The 25,547-nt window shown below is 41.6% G+C and overlaps 1 protein-coding gene across 1 annotated transcript in view; it reads right to left on the bottom strand.

Annotated features, from left to right (window-relative positions):
* Nucleotides 1–15,420: 15,420 nt before the first annotated feature.
* The window catches only part of CMPK1 (cytidine/uridine monophosphate kinase 1), a 34,038-nt gene continuing 23,911 nt past the window's right edge, over nt 15,421–25,547 (bottom strand). Inside the window, exons 3-6 of the mRNA XM_003259011.4 lie at nt 21,429–21,581; nt 19,244–19,320; nt 18,937–19,033; nt 15,421–17,557 (exon numbers count right to left, since the gene is read on the bottom strand). Of these exons, the coding sequence (XP_003259059.2) occupies nt 17,516–17,557; nt 18,937–19,033; nt 19,244–19,320; nt 21,429–21,581 (369 nt within the window). The 3' untranslated portion in view covers nt 15,421–17,515. The remainder of the gene's footprint in view (nt 17,558–18,936; nt 19,034–19,243; nt 19,321–21,428; nt 21,582–25,547) is intronic.

Genomic DNA, 25,547 nt, shown 5'->3' with positions numbered 1-25,547 from the left:
AAAAAGAAACAGAGACCCAGAGAGAGCTTTTGAAAATTCAAGAAATATATATGCTTTTAAATTTAATAGAATGTTGGCCAGGCGCGGTGGCTCTTGCCTGTAATCCTAGCTGGGAGGCCAACGCGGGCAGATCATCTGAGGTCAGGAGTTCAAGACCAGTCTGGCCAACATAGTGAAACCCCGTCTCTACTAAAAATACAAAAATTAGCCAGGTGTGGTGGCACACGCCTGTAATCCCAGCTACTCAGGAGGCTGAGGCAGGAGAATTGCTTGAACCCGGGAGGCGGAGGTTGCAGTGAACTGAGATTGTGCCACTGTACTCCAGCCTGGGTGACAGAGCAAGACTTCATCTCAAAACAAACAAAACATTTTAATAGAATGTTTTAAAATTAAGGAAATTTCTCAGAGTGAAATAAAAATAGAAGGAGGTAGAAAACATAAGACATGAAGAATCAATCCAAGAAATAAAAAATCCAACAAATGGGAATTCCTGCAAAAACAAATAAAAATGGAGAAGATGAATTATTTAAAGTTACAATAAAACATTTCTCATAAAGTTCAAAAATTTCCATATTAAAAGAGCTATGTGCCCAGAAAATGAATGAAAAAATGATTTACACTCAGGTACAGCATCCTAACATTTTTGAACACAGGGATAAAGAGATCTAAAGCTTTCAGATGGGAGAAAAATGAAAATAAAGAAAAAAAGGTCTAAAAGGAATGAGAATCAGAATGACTTCAGAATTCTCAGCAGCAATACTAGACGCTAGAGGACAATGGAGAAATGCTTCAATTGCTGAGAGAACTGAACTTTCCATCTAGAATTCTACATAGGCTGAACTATCACTTTTAAGGATATAATAAAGACATATGGAGATACACAGGAGTCAGAATACCTTCATCGTCTGCACTGTTCCTTAGGTAGTTACCTGGAGAGTGTGCCCCAGAAAAACAGGGAAATACACCATTAAAGAGGAGTTTCAAAGAGACTGGACTTCATGCAGAAAGCCGTGAAAGGAAGTCAGACGACAGATGTCCAGCAGGCTTGGACACTAGCAGACCACACTGGAGTAGGACAATAGAGGTCCTTGAAAGGAAGTCTCTGGGGAAAGGAGGAGACCAGGTGAAAGAGAGACTAAATAAACATTAGGGAAGGATAAAGGCAGTTAGAAACTTGAGGAAAAGAAAAGGTGAGGCTGGGAGTGGTGGCTCACGCCTGTAATCCCAACACTTTGGGAGGCCATGGCGGGCAGATCACCTGAGGTCAAGAGATCGAGATCAGCCTGGGCAACATGGTGAAACCCTGTCTCTACTAAAAATACAAAAATTAGCCAGATGTGGTGGCGGGCACCTATAATCCCAGCTACTCGGGAGGCTGAGGCAGGAGAATCGCTTGAACGTGGGAGTCAGAGGTTGTAGTGAGCCAAGATCACGCCACTGCCCTCCAGCCTGGGCAACAGAGTGAGACCCTGTCTCAAAAAAAAAAAAAAAAGGAGGGAGTCCATATGTGTTACCATTGTGCAAAAAGCAAAGGAGCTATGCTGCTCTGCCTATGGAGTAGCCTTTCTTTTGTTTCTTTACTTTCTTAATAAACTTGCTTTCACTTTACTGTATGGATTCATCCCAAATTCTTGCTTGTGCAAGATCCAAGAACCTTCTCTGGGGGTCTGGATTGGGACCCCTTTCTGATAACATCTTCCTGGCAAACCATGAAGGGACTATACTGAAGAGATCCCCAATCCAAAGGAAAATTGTCTACACAGCACCAATTGGCTGACTTTGGGACACAGTTGGAGATGCTGGTTATTTTACCAAGGCTTTGACTGGAATGACATGCTTTCAAATATAAACAGACTGCTTTAAGGAATCAAAGTTGACTTATAGAGCAATTAAAGCCCCTCAGGAGAGCTGGCCTCATACCTTGTCTACACAGTCACAGTACAGGGTTCCTAACATGTCAGATTGCCACTGCCTTCCTCCTCTGTAACTAAAGACCCTGTACTCGACAGATCAGCTGGCACTACACAGATTGATAAACTAGCTCATCTGGTCTTGTGGCTCCCGCCCAGAAACTGACTCATGGCAAGAGGACAGCTTCGACTCCCTGTGATTTTTATCTCCAACTGATCAATCAGCACTCCCCACTTTCGGACCACCTACCCATCATTTTATCCTTAAAAACCACAGTCCCCAAGTTTTGGGGGAGACTGGTTTGAGTAATAATAAAACTCTGGTCTCCTGTTAAAAAAAAAAAAAGGAAGGAAGGGAGGAGAGAGAGAGGGAAAGAAAGAAAAGAAAAAAAAGAAAGAGAAATAGAAAGAAAGAAAAGAAAGAAAGAGAAAGAAGCTATGTATATAAGTATAGAATATGCTTATTTTATGCATTGAGTACCTAGGGGAAAAATATACAGGAAACTTGGCATTGCTTTTTTGAGTGGGGCTTGCAGACAGAGAGAATGGGGGTTGGACGAAGACATAATTTTCACTGTTTGAAATCTTTACCATTTATTCTGCCTACATTAAGAAAAAAAAGGCAAGAGAAGCATAATAAATACACAGAGGCAAGTCTTAGAAGAAACGGCTGAGTCTGAAGTCTTTTACATCATAGAAGGTATCAGGCAGATGGAGGCTGTTGCTTTTTAACCATGATATGCATTACTTTGATGAGACTATTTAAAAAATTGTTTTTATTGTGGTAAAATAAACGTAACACAAAATTCACCATTTAACTTTTTTTTTTTTTTTTTTGAGACGAAGTCTTGCTCTGTTGCCCAGGCTGGAGTGCAATGGCACCATTTCAGCTCCCTACAACTCCCCCTCCCAGGTTCAAGTGATCCTCCTGCCTCACCCTTCCAAGTAGCTGGGATTACAAGCATGTGCCACCACACCTGGATAATTTTTGTATTTTTAGTAGAGACGGAGTTTCACCATGTTGACCAGGTTGGTCTTGAACTCCTGACATCAAGTGAACCGCCCGCCTTGGCCTCCCAAAGTGTTAGGATTACAGGCATGAGCCACCACACTCAGCCCATTTAACCATTTTTAATTGTACAATTCAATGGCATTAAGTACATTCATGTTGTTATGCAAGCATTACCACCATTCATCTCCAGAATCTTTTTCATCTTCCCAAACTGAAACTCCAGACCCATTAAACAATACTCCCATTCCCCAATCCTCCCAGCCCCTGGCAACCACCATTCTGCTTTCTGTCTCTATGAATCTGATTACTCATATATTTGGAATCATACAGTATTTGTATTTTTGTGACTGGCTTAGCTTATTTTATGTAGCATAATGTCTTCAAGGTTCATCTGTGTCGTAGCATGTGTCAGAATCAGCCTTTTTGTGGACGAGTAATATTCAGATGAGACTATTTTTTAAATAGAGGAATAGGAGGAGGAGGAAAAAAGGAGGATGTAGGTAGATAATAAGAGATGGCCTTGGTCGGGCAAATGATGTGCTGTTTGCCCGGCATAATAGTTTTCTATTGCTGCATAACAAATTACCACAAAGAGCAGCTTAAAGCAATCCCGTTTATTACCTCACAATCCTCTAGTTCATATATCTGGGCGGTGCAACTGACTGGGATCTCTGCTCACAGTATTACAACGTCTGAATCAAGATGTCAGTGGGGGCCGGGCGCAGTGGCTCACATCTGTAATCCCAGGACTTTGGGAGGCCAAGGCTGGCGGATCACTTGAGGTCAGGAGTTCAAGACCAGCCTGGCCAACATGGTGAAACCCTGTCTCTACTAAAAGTACAAAAATGAGCCAAGCATTGTGGCGTGCACCTATAATCCCAGCTACTCAGGAGGCTGAGGCAGGAGAATTGCCTGAACCTGGGAGGGGGAGGTTGCAGTGAGCCGAGATCATGCCAGTGCACTCCAGCCTGGGTGACAGAGCCAGACTCCGTCTAAAAAAAAAAAAAAAAAAGATGTCAGCAGGGCTGGGCTGTCATCTAGAAGCTCTTTCAGCCTCATTCACACTGTTGGCAGAATGTTCCTTCCAGCTGTGGAACTGAGGTCCTCATTTCCTTGCTGTCGGCCAGGGGTGAGGGGAGCTCCTAGAAGCCGTTCTCCCTTCCTTGCACATGCCCCAATGACTTTCACCCTTGGATAATTAGCTCTTCTGTGGAATATGTTAAATTACATGGCAAGAATTTTGCAGATGCAATTAAGGTTACTAACCAGTTGACTTAAGATAGGGAGATTAACCAGGTGGGCCTAAGATAATCATGTGAGCCCTTTAAAAGCAGAGTTTTGTCCAGCTGGTGACAGAAAAGAAGTCAGAAATTCAAAGCATGAGGAGCACTCTATCTTGAAAGTGGAGAGTGCACGTGGAAGGGACCCTAGAGCAGCCTCTAGTGCCAAGGCCACCCCGTGGCCAGCAGTGACCAAGGTAATGGGGACTCGCTAGAAACTGGATTCTGCCAACAACGTGAATGAGCTTGGAAGTGATTTTTTCCCAGGGCCTCTGAATGAGAGCCAGGCCCAGTTGAAGCCTTGATTTCAGACTTGTGATACTGTGGGCAGAAAACCCAGTCAAGCCTGCACAGACTTCTGACCTACAGAACTGTGAGGTAATAAAATGGATGGGTTTTTTTGTTTTTTTTTTTTTTTGTCTTTTGTTTTGAGACAGTCTTGCTCTGTTGCCCAGGCTGGAGTGCAGTGCCATGATCTCGGCTCACTGCAACCTCCGCCTCCTGGGTTCAAGCGATTCTCCTCCCTCAGCCTCCCAAGTAGCTGGGACTACAGGCACGTGCCACCATGCCCAGCTAATTTTTTTGTATTTTTAGCAGAAACGGAGTTTCACCATGTTAGCCAGGATGGTCTCGATCTCCTGACCTTTTGATTCACCTGCTTCAGCCTCCCAGCATGCTGGGATTACAGGCGTGAGCCACCACACCCGGCGATGGATGTTGTTTTAAGTCACTAAGTTAACGGTGATTTATTATGTAGCAAAAGAAAATTAATACACCTGGCTGTCCCCCTACCCGTCTGCTCCCAAAACTCTTATTTTGTTTATGTTCCAAGAGGTGTTTTAGACTAGACTGCAGACAGGCAGACCTAGGTTAGAACTTTCCCTCTATAAGGATTTGCAGTCATGAGCACAGTAAACATTCACTAAACAGCAACTGTAATGATCGTTTTTATACTCGTACTCCCTCTGTAATTGATCCCAATTCCCTGCCCCACTTCTCTGGAAAGTTTGCACACCCTCCCCTGCACGTTGCACTTATTCTGCTACTGCATTATCAGAAGTTGCCTCAGCCCCTGTCATGACAAAAGAGCTCTGAGAATGTGGAAGAACACAGCGGAACTTTCTGGAAGTCTGAGCTATCCAATGAAGAGGGCTGCTCGGGGAGGGATGAGTTATCTGTTGCCAGGGTAGCTACCTGTCAGGGATGCTGGAAGGGGTTGACTTCGTGACATCTTGAGTCTGCCTCTAGCTTGTATTTTCAAGCTGGCATTTTGTGGGGGGTGGGGAGGGTGCAGTGGGGGGGATTTTTTTTTTTTTTTTTTTTTTAGATAGAGGAGTCTCTCTCTGTTGCCCAGGCTGGAGTGCAGTGGCGCGATCTCAGCTCACTGCAACCTCCACCTCCCAGGTTCAAGAGATTCTCCTTCCTCAGCCTTCCAAGTAACTGGGATTACAGGCATGAGCCACTGCACCCAGCCTGGCATTTGTTTTATTGAAATATACACACACACACACACACACACACACACACACACACACACACACGCCAGGAGGCAGATGCTAGAAGATGAGAGACCTCTCCAGCTGGGGTTAATGGGAAAGGCAGAGTCAGGTATTAGAGTGGGGCATTAATTCATTCACTGAATTACTTGAACATGTATTCTTGACTCTGGCAGTCTTGCACTGGGAGATTCTGACATAGACTGAAAAATAGGTGAGATTTTGACAGCTGCTCCTGTGGAAAAAGTCACATCATGATCAAGACCTGACAGATCCAGTTCTCCATGGAGCAGCCACAGGACAAGCAGGGAGTTCTGAAGCATGGGTTCTGCTAGGAGGGAGGAGGGATGGGACTTGTGGTTGTTTTGGTGATGTGGGACAGGGAAAGGATGAGAATGAGCACAGTGGATGCTGGAAGGTTGGGGCTGGGATCAACGAGTCTCCTAGTTCTGTGCAGGGATCCAGAACAGGGAGATGCAGGCTTGTGGGTACAGAAACAATTGACCAGCTGGCAGAAGCCATGAAAGGTGGATGCAGGATGGATCCTGGGCGCCTCTTGGTGGCCATACTGATAACTACACCTGGTAACACCCGGACAGCCAGTGCCCAGCTGATGGACTGCTTCACTTAATTCTGCACTGGGAGGACACACACACCTACCCCAGACTATCTCTCATTGCAGTAAGAATGATTTGTGTCAATGCATCTGTGCCTGAGGCTGTGTGTCTTGTTGCCCAAATGCATTGTGTATACTTGTGTATGAGTGCATGCATGTTCATTTGTGTGTCTGAGAATATGTGTATTGGTGCTGGTGACTGGGCACATGTGCAAGTTGTGCATGCATGTATGTACTAGGTGCTAGCATGTAAGTATGCACTTGCATGCACTAGTGCCAAAACACGCATCTGTATGTATGTTTGTGTATCTGTAGATGTGATCTCTTGGTGCTTGTGTCTGAGTGCGTGTGTGCTAATGTAAGTGTATGGGGCTTGGCTTTCTGTTACACATTGAAATAGTTAAGCTCCATAATCTTATTGTTTGTTTAAAGTTTGCTCTTGGATGCAGGCCTGTTCCAGAATAACTAGCAGATGCGAAAAGCATCCATTATGTATTTTTGCAATTAGCCGAGAACCCAGAAACTTTTCTTAAATAACAGACACAATTCTGTGGGATGCTTATTGCTGGGAGCCACCTCCTCTCCCAGCTCATCTTGTGCCCAGCCCCAACCCTGGCCAAGCCAGAGAGGGTTTGCAAACTGTCCCTAGTGAGATGGAAAAGCCATTAAGGGTTTCAGAATACAGCTCAAGGGACAGCTTACAGTGAAGAGGAGGAAGAGGAGAAAAATGGAGCAGCCTCCTAAATCTAAAAAACCCTTGTCAAACTGACTCATCCAGCCCAGCTTTCTAGTCTGGACTCAGCTAAACAGACACTGGATAAAATTCACCTTCCTTTACCTGTTATGAAAGGTTTATCGCTTTATCTTTGCATACTCCTATCTCCCATTATTTGGTGCATGGACCCTCACCCCCTCCAGCTAACTGGGTCTCTCCCGTCCCTCACTGCCATCTTTTTGCTACTGCTGTTTCTCTCTTTTCCAAGGCAAACTGGGCACTTCCTGCCCACCAACAGCATTAATGCCAGTAAACTTTGTTAAGCACCTATCTCAGGCACTGGGGAGGACACCCGGGGAGAGGATGGGAGGTAGAAACAGAGGCTTAGGGAAACTTCTCAGCATTTGGGTTGTTATGGTAAGGACAGATCCTCATGATGCACCTTAGCCTTTCCTCCCCACTTGTATATACAGGGAACTCTTATGTGTCAGAGAGTATGTCTGGAATTCCAGGTGGGACTTCAGACTTAAGATACCTACTTGAAGAAGATGATCCCCAAACCACAGAATCTCGAGCAAAAGACTAAAGCATCCTGCCAAATAAGCATCCAGGGCCTGCGTGCAGACTTCCAGGGATGGTGCTCATGTCCTCAGGCACTCCAATTCAGTGTTGGGTGGCTCTAACCTTAGACGGTCTTCCTTGTGTTGTTTCCACTGCCCTAGCTCTGCCCTCAAGCCCACGTTGAATACACTTACTCCATCTCCATTCAGAAGATTGTAGACAGTGGTGGTAGTCCCCTGGCCTCTCCTCACCATTTTGTTTTTGTTTTTGATACGGAGTCTCCCTCTTGTCACCAGGCTGGAGTACAGTGGTGTAATCTTAGCTGACTGCAGCTTCCACCTCCCGGGTTCAAGCAATTCTCCTGCCTCAGCCTCCTAAGTAGCTGGGACTACAGGCACGAGCCACCACGCCTGGTTCATGTTTTGTATTTTTAGTAGAGACAGGGTTTCACCATGTTGGCCAGGTTGGTCTTGAATTCCTGACCTCAAGTGATCCACCCGCCTCGGCCTCCCAAAGTGCTGGGATTACAGACATGAGCCACCATGCCCGGCCTCTCCTCACCTTTTAAGACAGTGGCAGCTGCTAAGTAAGATTATAGAAAGCCCACTCTGCCAAGCTGCCATCCATGTGACAACTCCCTTAGTGGGAGGGCATTTGTGACACTGTTGCAGTACTTCCCTCTCACTCTGTGAGCTCAAGAATGGCAGCAGACTAAGCAGCTGTTTAATTTGTGAGCTTTTACTATGGTTTGTCACCAACTGTCAATTCATCAACACTAAGTACCTACTCTGTGCTAGACACTGTGGATAAAAAGACCAAGACGTTTTTTTTTTCCAACTTTTATTTTAGATTCAGGGAATACATGTGCAGGTCTGTTAATGGTTATATTGCATGATGCTGAGGTTTGGGGTACAATTGATCCTGTCACCCAGGTAGTGAGCATAATTCCCAATAGGTAGTTTTTCCTTGCCTCTGTTTTGCAGCCGCCAGTGTCTATTGTTCCCATCTTTGTGTCCATGTGTACCCAATGCTTAGCTCCCACTTTTAAGTGACAACATGTATTTACTTTTCTGTTCCTATATTAATTCGCTTAGGATAATGGCCTCCAGCTATATCCATGTTGCTGCAAAGGGCATACTTTTGGGTTTTCTTTATGGCTGCATAGTATTCCAGGGTGTATATGTACCACATTTTCTTTATCCAGTCCACTGCTGAAGGGCACTTTACTTGATTCCATGTCTTTGCTATTGCGAATAGTGCTGCGATGAACTTATGAGCGAATGCATCAAAAAGACCAGGACTTGATCCCTTGCCCACAAAGACACAAGGCTGTGAGTTTTCAGCATCTGCTCTGATCACTTTGTTTACTATGGTGGTTCTCAAAGTATCAGTATCAGTATCACTTTACACATAAAAGAAATGCAGGGCCAGGAGCGTGGCTCACGCCTACAATCCCAGCACTTTGGGAGGCCAAGGCAGGTGGATCACGAGGTCAAGAGATCGAGACCATCCTGGCCAACATGGTGAAGCCCGTCTCTACTAAAAATACAAAAATTAGCTGGGCGTGGTGCCACACACCTGTAGTCGCAGCTACTCGGGAGGGTGAGGCAGGAGAATCGCTTGAACCCGGGAGGCAGAGGCTGCAGTGAGCCAAGATCGCGCCACTGCACTCCAGCCTGGCAACAGAGCGAGACTCCAGCTCTAAATTAATAAATAAGAAGCCAGGCGCGGTGGTTCATGCCTCCAATCCCAGCACTTTGGGAGGCCAAGGCGGGGGGATCACTGAAGTCAGGAGTTTGAGACCAGCCTGGCCAACATGGTGAAACCCCACCTCTACTAAAAATACAAAAATTATCTGGCTGTGGTAGCATGTGCCTGTGGTCCCAGCTACTCAGGAGGCTGAGGCAGAATCACTTGAACCTGGGAGGCAGAGGTTGCAGTGAACCAAGACTGCACCATTGTACTCCAGCCTGAATGACAGAGTGAGATTCTGTCTCAAAAATTAAAATAAAAGTAATTAAATTAGAATTTCTAGTGGCAGGGCCTGAGGCATTGGTTCTTGTTTTAAATATGGTTTAAAAGACATTCAACAAATGCTCAGCATACTGAATGAAATCCTGTTGCATAGTGACATAGTGGTTCTGGAGTATCGCAGGATACTACTTTGCTTTTCCAAGTGCTTGTTAGGAATGACTGAGGTAAAAGCATGTTAGTGGCCGGGCACAGTGGCTCAGTGGCTCACACCTGTAATCCCAACATTTTGGGAGGCCAAGGCAGGCAGATCACTTGAGTTCAGGAGTTCGAGACCAGCCTGGGCAACATGTCTCTATAAAAATTTTTTTTTAATTAGCTGGGCGTGGTGGTGCATGCATGTGGTCCCAGCTACTCGGAAAGCTGAGGTGGGAGGGTCGCTTGAGCCTGATCAAGGTCAGAGGTTGCAGTCGGGCAATAAAACCAGACCCTGTCTTTTTTTTTTTTTTTTTTTTTTTTATTAAAAAAAAAGCATGTTGGTGTTGAGGAGTAAGAGCTGGGAGAAAGGAGAACTGGGTTCTAGGCCTAGTTCTGCTCCTAACTGTCTGGTAGGGCTTTGAAGAGGACACTTTCCTTCTTTCAATATACAAACATTTATTTATCTACTCTGTGTCAGGTTATTAAGACAATAGAGAAATCCAACTAAGACCTCTGAAATCTCTTTCCCATTCAAAGACTCCATTGATTAAGAACCACAACACACAGCTATAGAGGAGAAGGCAGGCTAAAAGCATCTAATTTTATTCTTTTCGAATTTAATAAATAGGTGTTAAAGTGCTTAGGATGTACTATAATCTTATAAGGCTTCAAGTAGAAATTTATATTAAGTCATTTCAAATCTGTGGCGTGAACAAAAACTGTCAAAAGCCTTCAGAAAGCAGAGATTTCCCATGTCCTAATATATTAATAGTGAAACAGAGGTACAATAGGTAAAAACATTATCAACATAGATTGAACTATGGATGGGTGGGTGAGATTTTTTGCCCAAACATTGTTTTCTTATCCCTTTGTTTTTTTTCTCCAAGATAGTCACATTGTAAGTCTTTTCATGAGTTGTGTACTGAAAACAGAGGGAAGCTGATGGGGTCCCAGTACTTTACGATTATCAGCTCCCAATCTTCGGGGGAACGAAAATAGAATCCTAAGGAGGTCACCAGCAGACTCTACTGGGATCCAAAATTCAGTGATATAACCTGTAGCTACAGCTACTGCCAAAAATATCTTTCCTTTTCAGTTTATTTTTTCAACAAATATTGAGTGCCTACTATGTGCAGGCACTGGTCTAGGTATTAGAAAACAGGAATAAACAAGGTAAGTGCTCTTCTGGCACTTAAAATCTAGAGGGGAAATCAACAATAAGTAAAAGTAACTTCACATGGTGATATATGCACTGAGAAAATAAACAAGGGTAATAGACTAGTGATGGGAAGCATAGAGGGTATATTAGAGGTCATGTTGCCTTATTACAGATAGGCAGCAGGGGCTACTAGACAGGAGGCAGATCTTTTTTTTTTTTTTTTTTTTTGAGACAGGGTCTCGCTCTCAGGTAGGAGTGCAGTGGCGCAATCTTGGCTCACTGCAACCTCCACCTCCCAGGTTCAACCAATTCTCCTGCCTCAGCCTCCCAAGTAGCTGAGATTACAGGCACACGCCACCATGCCCAGCTAATTTTTCTATTTTTAGTAGAGATGGGGTTTCACCATGTTGGCCAGGCTGGTCTCAAACTCCTGACCTCAGGTGATCTGCTCTCTTCAGCCTCCCAAAGTCCTGGGATTACAGGCATGAGACACCGCACCCAGCCTGGGAGGCAGATCTTTAAGGCCCAGAGGTCTGGGTTCTAGTTCCAAACCCACCACTCTCTAGCATAAAGATTGTAGCACTTGACTTGAACTCTTTGGGCCTCAGTTTAATCATCCTTGAAACAGGAAAATCACCATTCCAACCTACCTCAGAATTGCTGGGAAAAGAAAACAAAATCACAAAGGTAAAAAAGTTTGCCAGCATTAAAAGCACTATACAGAAACACGATCAGCTAAGAACCCACTGGATTTGAGCTTATCTAGTAAGCCTGTTGAGGGTAGTGGTTGTATATTAACTGACTGTCATATCCCCAATGTCTCAAACATATTTTGAATGAATGGCCAGCGAAATTTTGTAATGTGATTATTTTGGTGCTATTGTCATCCCTTGGTCCAGTGACAGTCGCATGGCCTAAGGAAGATGTGGACTACCTGCAACAAATCTGATTCCAGTCACAGGGGTCAGCGTCTCTGAAAATTGGCTTGCTAGTGACCAGTTAGCTAAATTGACAGACCCTTGCATGAATGTGATTACAGACTGTGGTAATACCTCCTATGTGTACCTAGCTATTATTTCACCAACTAGCCACAATCTGTGTCATATAAAACAATGATTTAGCTGCTGACTATAAACGGCTACTTTCTTAAGTCAAATACATAAACAAAACTCAGAAACAGCCACAAAATTACTGAAACCACAAGTTAAAGATAAATGAGGATAGATGGTGTTAAGGAAATCACATTCCTTTATCCCATTTTCATCAACAAAATACTCATGGAGAGAAGTGCGAGTGTGGTCTGTGAACCTGAAGACTTTTGAACAGATTAAGACACAGTGTTTTGTGGGAGTGATTATTGATAGAATAAAAAAGTTCCAGCAAGAACGATCATGTCCCCTGTGGCTGGTGGCTGAGCTGTGTGTCTCCTCCTCCGCTGCAACCATTAAAAAATAATAATAATAAAAGAAAAGAAAAAAGAAAAGAACAATAAAAAAGAAGCATCATGTATGAAGTAGAACTAGATGGAACAAAATCCTGCTTCTCTATACAAATGGTTTTACTCTCATCCCATCACATCCCCTGCATTTCAGAATTTCCATTTGCACACAGTAGCAGCAGCTGCAAGTCCAGGAGTTACCTTCTTTCCCCAGACAGCACTCATCCAGACCTAAGTAAAGGCCTTAAACAGAGAAACGAAGGAAGGAATATACAGTCTTTGCTCAATCATCTTTGATACTGAATATGACATAGACATTCTGAGTTATTTTGGAACCAGGGGGATTTTGATGTAGCTGTTTCAACTTGTTCATTTTAATGTTTAAAGACTAATCAAAAATTAGTATTTATTTATTTATTTATTTTGAGGCGGAGTCTCAATCTGTCGCCCAAGCTGGAGTGCAGTGGCATGATCTTGGCTCACTGCAACCTCCACCTCCCACGCTCGTGATTCTTCTGCCTCAGCCTCCTGAGTAGCTGGGACTACAGGTGCACACCACCATGCCCAGCTAATTTTGTGTATTTTTAGTAGAGACGGGGTTTCACCATGTTGGCCAGGCTGGTCTCAAACTCCTGACCTCAAGTGATCTGCGGGCCTCGGCTTTCCAAAGTGCTGGGATTACAGGCGTGAGCCACCACACCCAGCCCCTAAAAAATGAGTCTTTAAACTTCAGTATTTTTCCCCTCCAAGTCATGTAAATAATGTATCATTTGACTATTATCCCAGTTGAGGATAGAACAATGGTAGTGCTTATTGTGCACCTGGTTAATTAAAAACAGTGTGACATTTTGTCAAGGACGTTTTGATGCAGTCCCTTCACAATCATACCTACTAGACTGGCCAAGTGTTGGCAGCTGTTTTGGAGCCATTTGTGAAAATCCTTCTTGATAAAACTAATAAACAACTTAGGGTGAGCCATGCACACAGCTTTGTCCTTTTAAGTACCAACTAATGAACCTATTCATTGTCTTTCCCTTCTGGAAGTTCTTGGAGCCAAGCAGCTATACGAAGGCCAGTTCAACCCACAGTCCTCAAAGGGCTGCAAAGGCTTAGACATTAGCAAGGAACTTAATCAGTTCAGGGTTTTTCTTGGAAGCTTATCTTGAGACCACATATCATTTTTTTTCTAATATCATAGAAATAGCTACTGAGAGTACATATCTTCCAGAAAGCCTTCAAAATAGTAGTGTAGGAACATACCCAAAGCTCACATTCATGGCTTTTTTAAAATTTTACTTTCTCTTTTAATATGTGGTTCTTCAATTAAATGAGGATGCATATGTGGTATGCTGCTTAACTGCTCGATTTCATTGTGTGGAAGGCAATTCTTAGAGTGTATCTGTGCTTATCTAACATTTGGGCTGGGATGTGGGGCAGTATCTGGTAACCTGTCTCTGCAGATGCTTTTACTTTGGATGGTGTCAAAGGCCAGTGTTCACAAGTCGCATACAGTTACTTCGAAATGTATCATAAATAAAAAATTATATTCTGTAGCTAAAAGGGCCTCACCTAGAGAAATGTGCTGATGTATTACCCTTGTCTCCCTAAATAAGACAAAATAATTAAAACCTCTTCTCTTACCCTCTTTATTTCAGGAGGACAAAGCCATGAGGGAAAAGCCTCATTGAAGAAGAGGAACCTAAGAGAAGCAGGTTCTCGCTCTGTCGCCCAGGCTGGCGTGCAGTGGTGCAATCTCAGCTCACTGCAAGCTCCGCCCACGGGTTCACGCCATTCTCCTGCCTCAGCCTCCCGAGTAGCTGGGACTACAGGCGGCCACCACCATGCCCAGCTACCTTTTTGTATTTTTAGTAGAGAGAGGGTTTCACCATGTTGGTCAGGCTGGTCTCAAACTCCTGACCTCGTGATTCACCCACCTCGGCCTCCCAAAGTGCTGGGACTACAGGCATGAGCCATTGCACCTGGCCAGAAAAAGTGTTTGTAACACTATTTGCTTGTGCAATTAGTATGTGTTTGAAGATGACAACCAAACCTCCAGGGAGAAGATGCTGACCTCATCTGGCCAGTACTTCCAGCCACTATTATCTCCAGGGACCACTGGAATGTTTGTGAACCACTTAAATTACAAGAGTAAAGCCAAAAGTCCACAAAAAGCCCACATCCTGATATACATTGCTTACTGTCATCTTCCCCCAAAAGAGGTAAGTGATTGATGCTGCTGGTAGGTAATGAAATAGACTGCTTGTGTCTCAGTGGAGACTACTTCTTGAAGGAATTGGGATAAAATCATACTTTCTGCTTAAGCCAAAACACAAAAACAGGATGAAAAATTTTCCTGGATCCTGTAAAGCAAAAATAAAATTCTAAGTGCCCCCGCAACCATCTGAATGGACCCTTCCTCTAGGCCAAGGGCATTCCAGAGTTCATCTGAAAAACTAGTTTCAGGCCATGATGGGAAAGGAGAGCCAGACATGCCTCATTATACCTCTCCTCCCTTTTGAAATTACTGATAGAACACACTCTTAATAAGAAGCATTTACAGTCTATTTTCTCTGAAGCCTGCTACCTGAAGGCTTCATCTGCATGATAAAACCTTGGTCTCCAATAAACCTTGTATCAACCTAGATGTTCCTTTCTATTTATAGTAACTCTTTCAACCAATTGCCAATCAGAAAATCTTTAAATCTGCCTAAGGCCTGGAAGCTTTTCCCCACACCTGCTTCCAGTTGTCCCACCTTTCTGGACTGAACCATGTATACATCTTACATGTATTGTCTGATGTCTCATGTCTCCCTAAAATGTATAAAAACAAGCTGCACACCGACCACTGTATGCACATGTTCTCCGATCTCCTAAGGGCTGTGTCACAAGCCACTCATCACTCACATTTGGCTGAGAATAAATCTCTTCAAATATTTTACAGAGTTTGACTCTTTGCATTGACAGTCCTGAACTCTGCTTTTGTAGTGTGAGGACCCACATGTTAAATAGGCTACTTCTTGATCTTCAATATGCTTAGTGAACAGAAATCTGAACCAACAAATAGCAAAGGCCACAGCACAAAATTTATTGAGATTATTTACTAAATAATTCATATACATCCAACATCACTGAATGGAAATAACTTAATTTTTAAAAATAAGCAAGGCTTAAATTGGGGTCTTTCAAAAAACTCAAAAAATCTTGGTGACTGTATCTTTAACAAATGGAATGACAAAACTAGTTAAGTCAGATTATCTCAATCAACTCCAAAACTCAATGTTGCCAACATGTTTTTCTACTTAAAAGCAAACAAAAAGCAAAGCCTCATAATTTAGTAATTACCATGTTTCTTGGTTTCTGTTCTCAAATGCCACAGAAAGATATCTGATGAAAGGAAGCAAAGCACCTAGACTCATCAGTCTTCTTCAAAACTTTAAGGTTGCTTTCACAATCTCACTATAAATATTTAGATTCCTATCTGACAGATTTCCTCACTTATGTGAGTAGGAATGCTCTCGAAACCTTAGTCTTTACTCTTGCTTCATACTAGAGCTGTTTGATTAAACCACCTCTGTATCTGCTGGCCTGCAACACTAGATAAGAACTCATTCCTATCTCTTCCAAGAAACCAAGATAATCTCAATATGAATTTTAGCGGCCAATATGTTATAGTACTTAGCAATACTTTGTTTTCTAATGGCAAGTATGTTGAAAAAATTATCATTAAGTGAATTTCATAACACATAGAAATAAATGATTCTATTAAAATATAAAAACATCCATTAACTTGTCCTCACTATTTCCAGTGACTTTAAATATCAAATCTAATTATACGAAGACAAAATTATTTGCCCTATTTGACCCTGTGTACCAAATGATGTAAGTGCAGAAAATAAGAAACATTTTAAGATTTTAAATCTCATATTAAGAACCTTGGATACCACTTAGCATTGTGACAGAGGAAAAAAAATAAGGTGAAAACAAATTTCTCAGAGATTTTTAAAGGAAGAATTGATGTAAAAGAATATTCCTTTGGACTCTATAGCCTTTTAAAAATCATTTATCTTTCGGTGCTTCAACATGATGCCAAACAAAAATCTACTGAATAAAAATAGCAAGGAAGGGAATCAAACATTTATAAGATATATTTATTATTTTTCTGACCAAAGTGCAATGATTTTTAAATCTTTTTAAACAAATAATTATGAAAAAAGTATTCAAGAAAATAAAATACAAATGGGAAATTTAACTAGATTGCTTCTTCTAATTAATCCTAACCGTTTATTAAGTCTAGAAAACAAACAAAAAAAACCTTTGAAGTGTTACTAAAATGCTAACTGAATCATTTTAGCATAAATCTAGCCACATGCATTTCAAGGTTCCACTGCTAGGAATTTTGTTAAGATCAGCTGAATCATGAATAACACTATATAACAGAGCATAAGGAACACAAGCATTAGATGTGATCCTTGCCCCATACCCTTAGATTATGTCAGACTAAAACTGACAATTCTGCCAGGCTCTGAACCCCTAGTGCCCCCAACCCAAATCTTGGAAGCAAAGAATATGCCCTGTCATACAACTTTGTACAAGTTGTAGTACAACAAAGCTTAAGTTTTCTCATCTTTCTATAGCAAATGGTCAGTTATTTGATAAACACTAAAATGCTGCTAAGAATCCATTTTGAGTTTGTTTACCAAACACATTGTGCAAGAACTGACTACACAAAAAGTTCCTTTGAAATTTGGTCCACAAATTCACTTAAGGTTGGAAATTTAAAACTTGCAAGAAAAAGAGGAAGCGGGTATCCCTACTAAAATGTTGTGATTACTAGAGGGATATATACGCGTACTAAAAAGTTTTGCTCACAGAAGGCACAAACTATAAAAGGGATATTCTCTTCGAATTTAAAAAAAACTAGCTGATACCCTTCTTTGTTTAGTGAGCACCATAACTAAGATGAAGTTAAACCTGAATTCACTGTCTACTCCTGTGACCAAAAAAAGAACATAAAAAATTTACTTTGTTTTACCATGTACTTTCCAGCCACTAACTGAGGTGTAGTTATGAAAGATTAAAATTGCCTTAAAAAGGGGTCATGATAGCAGCTATCAAAGCAATATTCAAGCATGATTTCAAGGATGCTTTCAGGTTTAGAATTAGCCTTCCTTGTCGAAAATCTGCACAACTTCATCAAAAACCTGTAAAGGAAAAAGATGATAACAATTTTAAAAGCAGGTACTGTTAAAATACCATACAGCTAAGTTCTTATTAAAAATAATCAAATTTGGCCAGGCGCAGTGGCTCACATCTGTAATCCCAGGACTTTGGGAGGTCGAGGCGGGCAGATCACTTGAGTTCAGGAGTTCAAGACCAGCCTGGCCAACATGGCAAAACCCTGTCTCTACTAAAAATACAAAAATCAGCCAGGGGTGGTGGCAGGCACCTGTAATCCCAGCTACCCAGGAGGCTGAAGCAGGAGAATTACTTGAACCCAGGAGATGGAGGTTGCAGTGAGCTGAGATCACACCATTGCACTCCAGCCTGGGCAACAGAGTGAGACACTGTCTCAAAAAAATATATATAAATAAAATAAAATAAAAAATAAAGACTCCATCTCCAAACAGGGTCACACACAAAAAAATCAAATTTACATTAATTTTCGAAATGAATCATTTTTTTGAATCACATACTTAGTTTCATCTATTTTACTTTAGACAGTAATATTATATAAATAATACATATAAAATTATGACTATATTGCACTCAGTGCTTTTAAGACAAAATATTCTTGAGAGGCTACCAATAATTTGATAAAATATAAACTGAAGTGGCTTATCTTCTTAGTTCTGATTCTAAAACACAGTTTTATCATGTATTACCTCACCTCTCTACAAAGTGTCAATGGATTAAAAAAAGATTCCCTGAATCTTCTTCCCCTGGGCCTTTCTTTTTTATCTTATGACCATAAGAGGATGAAGATTCAGGGAATCGGGGAAAGGGAGGTTAGGTTCCTTAAGAGACACTAGAAATTTTGTTGGGCTTGCAAACCACAATTTAGAGATCACTATTTATGAAAAAAAAGAGAGAAGTGATAAGTCATGGAAACCTTCCCCTGTGGTGCTATTTGTTCTGTGGCAGAAGAAAGAAGCCTGGAGCTCTTGAGCTAGATGACTTGCCATTCATGTGATCCAACTCACACTTCTTAAAATACCAGTTTTCTAGTGCTTGGGAGCAAATTTAGAAATTCATAAACCACCCATTTCTCATGAAGAACAAGTTTGAAGTTATAAACCTCATTTTAGGTTTTACTCAGAAAGGAAAAAAACCCTAATTTTTCATTTAGTCCCCAGTGTCTTCTTTTCCTTTTTTTTTTAAGAGACAGAGTCCCAGTATGTTGCCCAGGCTGGTCTTGAACACCTGTGCTGGGATTACAGGCATAAGCCACCATGCCCGGCTTCCAGTGTCTTGAAAAACTAACTAATCTGTGATAGTATTTCTTTTTTTCCTGCTTACCCCAAAACAAATAATCACATTTTTATTTGACATATTTTTTTAAAGACAGGCTAGGAACACTTACTTCATCAACAGATTTAGAAGCATCTATTTTCTTGACTTTCCCCATTTCTTCATATAAGTCAATAATTGGCTTTGTTGACTGAAGGTAGGTCTGAATTCTACAAAAGAAGTAAATATTGCAAGGTTCTAGGTATCTATCCTTTCTTCTACATGTTATAGGAGAGCTCACAGAACACTGGATCTGCCCCGACTGATTGACTTAACATCTTAAACACGCCATTTTATATGTTTAAATGTGAACTTTTTTTCCTGTACCAAATAGGGCAGGTCTGGGATTGAAGTGGTTGTATGTAAAAACTGCCAAGTACCTCTTTTCCAAGCTCTCTCTGTTGTCATCACTCCTACCACTACTCTTTCCCCTCTCAAGACATCGTTCAATACAGATCTAAAAAGAGATACAAAGTTATTAAAAAATATGGATATGAATTTGCCATTCTTTTAACCTGAAAAGAAAACAAGAGTTTAAAGAGACGACCAAAAAAACCCTGCAATAAACCCAATGTGTCTAATTCATTAATCAACATGCAAAGTCCTTTTAAATTTAAACATGTGGTTCAATTTATATAAACTAGGTTAAATAAGTACAGAGCATAATAAGAATTCATTCATGACTCAGTTTTTCTTGTGTATTTTTTTTCAAACTGTAATAAAAATGTGTATGGTTCCATCTCAGATATATTATTAACTTATTAGGTATGAATTACATGCCTCAAACTTTGTTTCATTTTTGCCTGCTTTTTGCTAATTCCATAAATTTGCAAATATTTGAGTCAACATATTTGCATTTGAATAAAGCATCCTTTGTTAATTGTGAATAAACATTCCTTGTTATAAAGCTGTGGTAACATTCTAAATTTAACTTTGAAGGGTAAATGAAAACATATTTCTGGGGGTTGGAAGAAGAGAGTTACGTTTTAAAACAATGCAAAAGGCCAGGCATGGTGGCTCATGCCTGCAATCCCAACACTCTGGGAGGCTAAGGAGGGTGGATCACCTGAGGTCAGGAGTTCGAGACCAGCCTGGCCAACATGGCAAAACCCCATCTCTACTAAAAATACAAAAATTAACTAGGCGTGGTACACATGCCTGTAATCCCAGCTACTTTGGAGGCTGAGGCAGGAGAACTGCTTGAACCTGGGAGGTTGCAGTGAGCTGAGATTGTGCCACTGTACTCCAGCCTGGGCAACAGAGTGAGACTCCGTCTCAAATAAAATAAAATAAAATAAAACAACGCAAAGGCCGCAGCAAGTCTCTCCACCAGAGGCACATTTACAATTCAACCTAAGAACAGCCAACTTCTTTCAAGGTACTAACTACTTCAGCCTTTTTAATTAAATGATTCTGAGAAATGTCTTTAGTTATTTAAAAGGATGTCTGGCTTCATTATTAGAACTTTCAGAAAGAAAAAGTACATTTTTTTACTTTTTTCAAGATCATTTCACTCTTAAGACAAATCAGAATATCCTGTACGTTTCTTTTTTTTTTCTTTTTTTGAGACAGTCTTGCTCTGTCGCCCAGGCTAGAGTGCAGTGGTGCGATCTTGGCTCACTGCAACCTCTGCCTCCCAGGTTCAAGCAATTCTCCTGCCTCAGCCTCCCAAGTAGCTGGGATTACAGGCATGTGCCACAATGCCAGGCTAATTTTTGTATTTTTAGTAGAGACGGGTTTCACCATGTTGGCCAGGCCGGTCTTGAACTCCTGACCTAACGTGATCGCCCACCTTGGCTTCCCAAAGTGCTAGGATTACAGGCGTGAGCCACCGCACCCGGCCCTGTGTGTTTCTTTAAAACAGAAAGTTTTCCCAACTTCTCAGAACCGTGTTTCTCTTCCAGTAAACAACACCTTAAGGCAAGATACTCTTTGATAATAATGTCTACCTAAGAAAGTAGTTCAGCTTCATTACCTAAGATTATTATGTATGTCAATTCTTATTTTTTAAAAATCAAAACTGATTCTTGTTATTTTGAAAATAAAGGAAAATTTAGCTCCACAAGGCTGCTAATGCCAAATAGTTTTTAATATTCCAACAGCAAGACAGTGCTGTTCTGTCCATCCAATCTACCAATTCAAAAAATACCGCTAGCCGGGCGCGGTGGCTCACACCTGTAATCCCAGCACTTTGGGAGGCTGAGGCAGGTGGATCACCTGAGGTCAGGAGTTCGAGACCAGCCTGACCAACATGGAGAAACCCTGTCTCTACTAAAAATAGAAAAACTTAGCTGGGCGTGGTGGCGCATGCCTGTAATCCCAGCTTCTTGGGAGGCTGAGGCAGGAGAATTGCTTGAACCTGGGAGGCGGAGGTTGCAGTGAGCCGATATCGCGCCATCGCACTCCAGCCTGGGCGACAAGAGCGAAACTCCATCTCAAAAAAAAAAAAAAAAAAAAAAAATACTGCTGCCAATATAAAATAAAAGTAAAAAAAGCCTTTGTTTTTTCTAATAGTTGACTAACAGTTGCTTAAAGCCTATGTGGGCAGATGAAGATTTTCATTACCTCATTATTACAGTCAAAAAACAGAACAAAAGATACATCTGCCTTCCCATCCATGGTCTTGTTCCAACCTTGAAGGTTGTCTTGATTTCTTGGAAACCCATCAATCAAGAATTTATTCTTCTGAGCATTGGCAGCCATTGTCTGATCCATTTCCTAAAGGAAAAAGAAGATTTAGGTTCAATACTACATTAACAAAATGAAATTTCTCAAGCATGGTAGTGTATACATGGGTGTTTGTTTTTACTATTATTATTATTTAAACCATAAGTAAAGGGTGGAGGGTACACAGCAAAAAAAAAAGAAAGAAAAAAGACTAGAAGGAAATCTATCAATGTATTAAGATGGTTGCCTCAAGTTGGTGTGGTTATGGGTATGTGCCCCTCTCAAAACCACCTCATTTTATACACACAATTTTTTTCTGTGGTTTCCAAATTTTCTACAGTTAAGTATATGTTACTTTCACATACACATTCACAAATTTATAAATAAACAATAAGAGCAGCAATAAGAGGAAAATAACCATTAACCATTATCTTTGCTCCAGCAACTGGAGACCCTGTCTTGTGTTCCCTTTGCTCTTCCCACTTTGTTTTGCTGTAGTGGAGAGTGTATTACTTCTACAGGTGCTCAACTCTGCTATTCATATAATTCAAGTCCAACAAGACAAAGCTTTGGACAAATATAAAAGACCATTAGCATTAATTATTAATGTAGGATAAAATACTTTTTAACGGAAGCTAATTAAACCCAAATGTCACTGGCTGCCCCAAAACAAAGGGAACAAAAGAACACATTCAGAAAGATAGTAAGAGCAACCCATTTCACCATCCTCTTCCAAAGGGTGAATTTAGGCAGAATGTGGGAATATGTAAATAGGAGATGGAAATCTCTAAATCCTTGCCACTTCAGTCACCACAGGATAAGCACAGGTACATGACTGTAATAAACCTTAGAGGAGCCTCTATTCCAAAGTGAACTGACATTCAGTACTCTCCATGTTCAAACTTCTCTGGTTCCTCAAGAACAATGGCTGTCAGGACCCATGATCCCTTTATGTGAGAATTGGTTTTAACCAGCATCTAGCTGCTTCTTTGATATTCGCAAAACTTCAGCAGAATGCTTTCGGGCCTCTGCTACAGCCTTTCTACCACAACTATGGTAGTGGAAGATATCTGAAGAAGGCACATCAATATCATACTCATTCAGCATACATTTATTCGAGGCCTACGATCAGGGAACATGAAGAGCAAGGTCATGACTCTTGTCTCTGGGGGGACTCACAGTTGAGTGCATGACAAATACGTATACATACATGTGCTGAGTTCTATAATCAGGTATGCAAAGGATGCTATAATAAAACGAAGAAGTCAGCACAAACTGCAAGGAAACTGCCAGAGAAAGCTTTTCCAAAGAAGTGGCAGTGGAACTGAATCCTGAATAATGAAATGGCAGATGTGGGTGGACAGGGATCAATGTCCTCCAGATAGTGGAAACTGGAACTATAAATGAGAAAGCACAACCGCTTCAATGAATCTATAAGCCGGGACAACTGAATCTTAGGATATGTGTGGAGAGTGGTGGGAGATATGACTGGAAAGTAAGCAAGGAGTAAGACTAACGAAGAACTTTGTATGGGACAACAAGGAGTTTGAGTTTTATTCTGGAAGCAATACAGGAACATTTAAGAATTTTAAGCAATAAAATAACAGGCTCATATTGCCTTTTAGAAAAAAAAATCACTCTGACTGCACTGAAGAGGATGAATCAGAAGGGAACAAGGATGGATTAAAAGCAAAGAGACTAACTAGGAGTCTCTACTGGTAGTCCAGGTAAGAAAAAAGAGGATGTGGCCAGGTGCAGTGGCTCACGCCTGTAATCCCAGTACTTTGAGAGGACGAGGCGGATGGATCACGAGGTCAAGAGTTCAAGACCAGCCTGGCCAAGATGGTGAAACCCTGTCTCTACTAAAAATACAAAAATTAGCTGGGCGTGGTGGCTGGCACCTGTAATCCCAGCTACTCAGGAGGCTGAGGCAAAGAATTGCTTGAACGCAGGAGGTGGAGGTTGCAGTGAGCCGAGATCGTGCCACAGCACTCCAGCCTGGGGGACAGAGCGAGACTCTGTCTCAAAAAAAAAAAAAAAAAGAAAAAAGAAAAAAAGAGGATGTGAACTAAAGTGATGACACAGAAGAGACTAACAGAAGAGGATTAAAAGAAAAATAACTGGAAAGATATGCTCACTGAATGGATTTGGGAAAATGAGGAAGAGGCAGGAGAATATAGGATGATTCCCGGATTTATGCCTTGAGTAACTAGGTAGATAGTAGAACCATTAACCAAGACAGAAAGTAAAGGAAGATCACATTTTAGACAATACACTCGGCCTCTGACATGTTGATTTTGAGACACTTGTGAGACATTCAAATAGAAGCCTAGTAGTTAGGTAGTTAAAAATATGTCTGGAATTCAAAACAAACATTTCATTTTAGAGCTATAGACTTTAGCAGCATTAGCATAGTGAAAGCTTTGGGTATGGCTAAAACCATCCAGAAAGAAATATATGAAATGAGAGCTGAATAAGACCAAGTATAAAACCCTGAGAAGCATCATGGTTTTGGAAACTTGCAAAAGAAGAATAACTATTAAAGAGGATAGAGAAATAGCAGTCACTCAGTAGGGAGAGAAGAAAAAGAGATGCTGTCATAAAGAACAAAGGAGGAATGATTTTCAAACAGACTGATCGAAGTTAAATACTACAAGAAAAATAATGACAAAAGTATTATTTGATAGAGATCATCATTGGTAACATGCAAGAGTAGCTGCAAGGGAGATGGAAACAGAATCTGACTGCAAAGGGTTGAAAAGTAGAGAGTGAAAAAGCAAAAACCATATGCTCTTTCATAATGCTTTCTCTGCTTTATAGAGCAGAGAAAGGACATTAGAAAGAGTGAATGGGGAGAGAGGATTTGTTTATTTTGGAATGGAAGCAGGTTACTCCAACCTCTGAGACAAGAGGTAAGAAAGTGTGTATGAGCCACTTTTCATCCCTAATATCTTTAGTTCCAACCAGATGCTTACATAGCTCTTTTCCATCAGGGTTTAGCTATTTCTTGTTCCCAATATTGCATTTCTTTTTCTCCCTCACTGTTCTTATATGTGAAAATATCTGTTAATGATTATAGTTTTAGGAATCTAGAATGAAGAGTTACCTAGTAAATACAGGGTGTCTGTTTTTCAGATGTGACATACATTTATTTATTTATTTATTTATTGATTGATTGATTGATTGAGGCGGAATCTCACCCTGTTGCCCAGGCTGGAGTACAATGGTGCAATCCCGGCTCACTGCAACCTCCGCCTCCTTGGTTCAAGCAATTCTCCTGCCTCAGCCTCCCGAGTAGCTGGGATTACAGGTGCCTGCCACCATGGCCGGCTAATTTTTTTTTTTTTTGTATTTTTAGTAGAGATGGGGTTTCACCATGTTGGCCATGTTGGTCTTGAACTCCTGAGCTCGTAATTCACCCACCTTGGCCTCTTTAAGTTCTGGGATTACAGGCGTGAGCCACCACGCCCGGGTATTTTTTTTTTTTTTAAGAAACGGAGTTTCACTCTGTCACCCAGCCTGGAGTGCAGTAGCATGATCTCGGCTCACCAAAACCTCTGCCTCCCAGGTTCACACGATTCTTCTGCCTCAGCCTCCCAAGTAACTGGGATTACGGGTGTGTGCCACCACACTTGGCTAATTTTTTATGTTTTTTGGTAGAGACAGGGTTTCACCATGTTGGCCAGACTGGTTTCGAACTCCTGACCTCAAGTGATCCCCCTGCCTCGGCCTCCCAACGTGCTGGGATTACAGGCGTGAGCCACTGCGCCCAGCCTCAGATGTGACATACTTGAGTTTTGAAAGCTGTTAAGTCTTAGCATTTCACACTGAAGATGGTGATGCACCAGAAAAGTAGACACCATGGCTGAGCGAACATCAATGATGAGGGGGACGTGGGTTAAAAAACAGAGAAAGGGCTGGGCGCGGTGTCTCACACCTGTAATCCCAGCACTTTGGGAGGCCCAAGTGGGCAGATCATGAGATCAGGAGATGGAAACCATCCTGGCTAACACGGTG

Source organism: Nomascus leucogenys, chromosome 12 (genome assembly GCF_006542625.1).
Source record: "Nomascus leucogenys isolate Asia chromosome 12, Asia_NLE_v1, whole genome shotgun sequence".
Taxonomy (NCBI): domain Eukaryota; kingdom Metazoa; phylum Chordata; class Mammalia; order Primates; family Hylobatidae; genus Nomascus; species Nomascus leucogenys.
The sequence above is the reverse complement of the archived record's forward strand: the minus strand, read 5'-3'. Positions and strand labels throughout refer to the sequence as shown.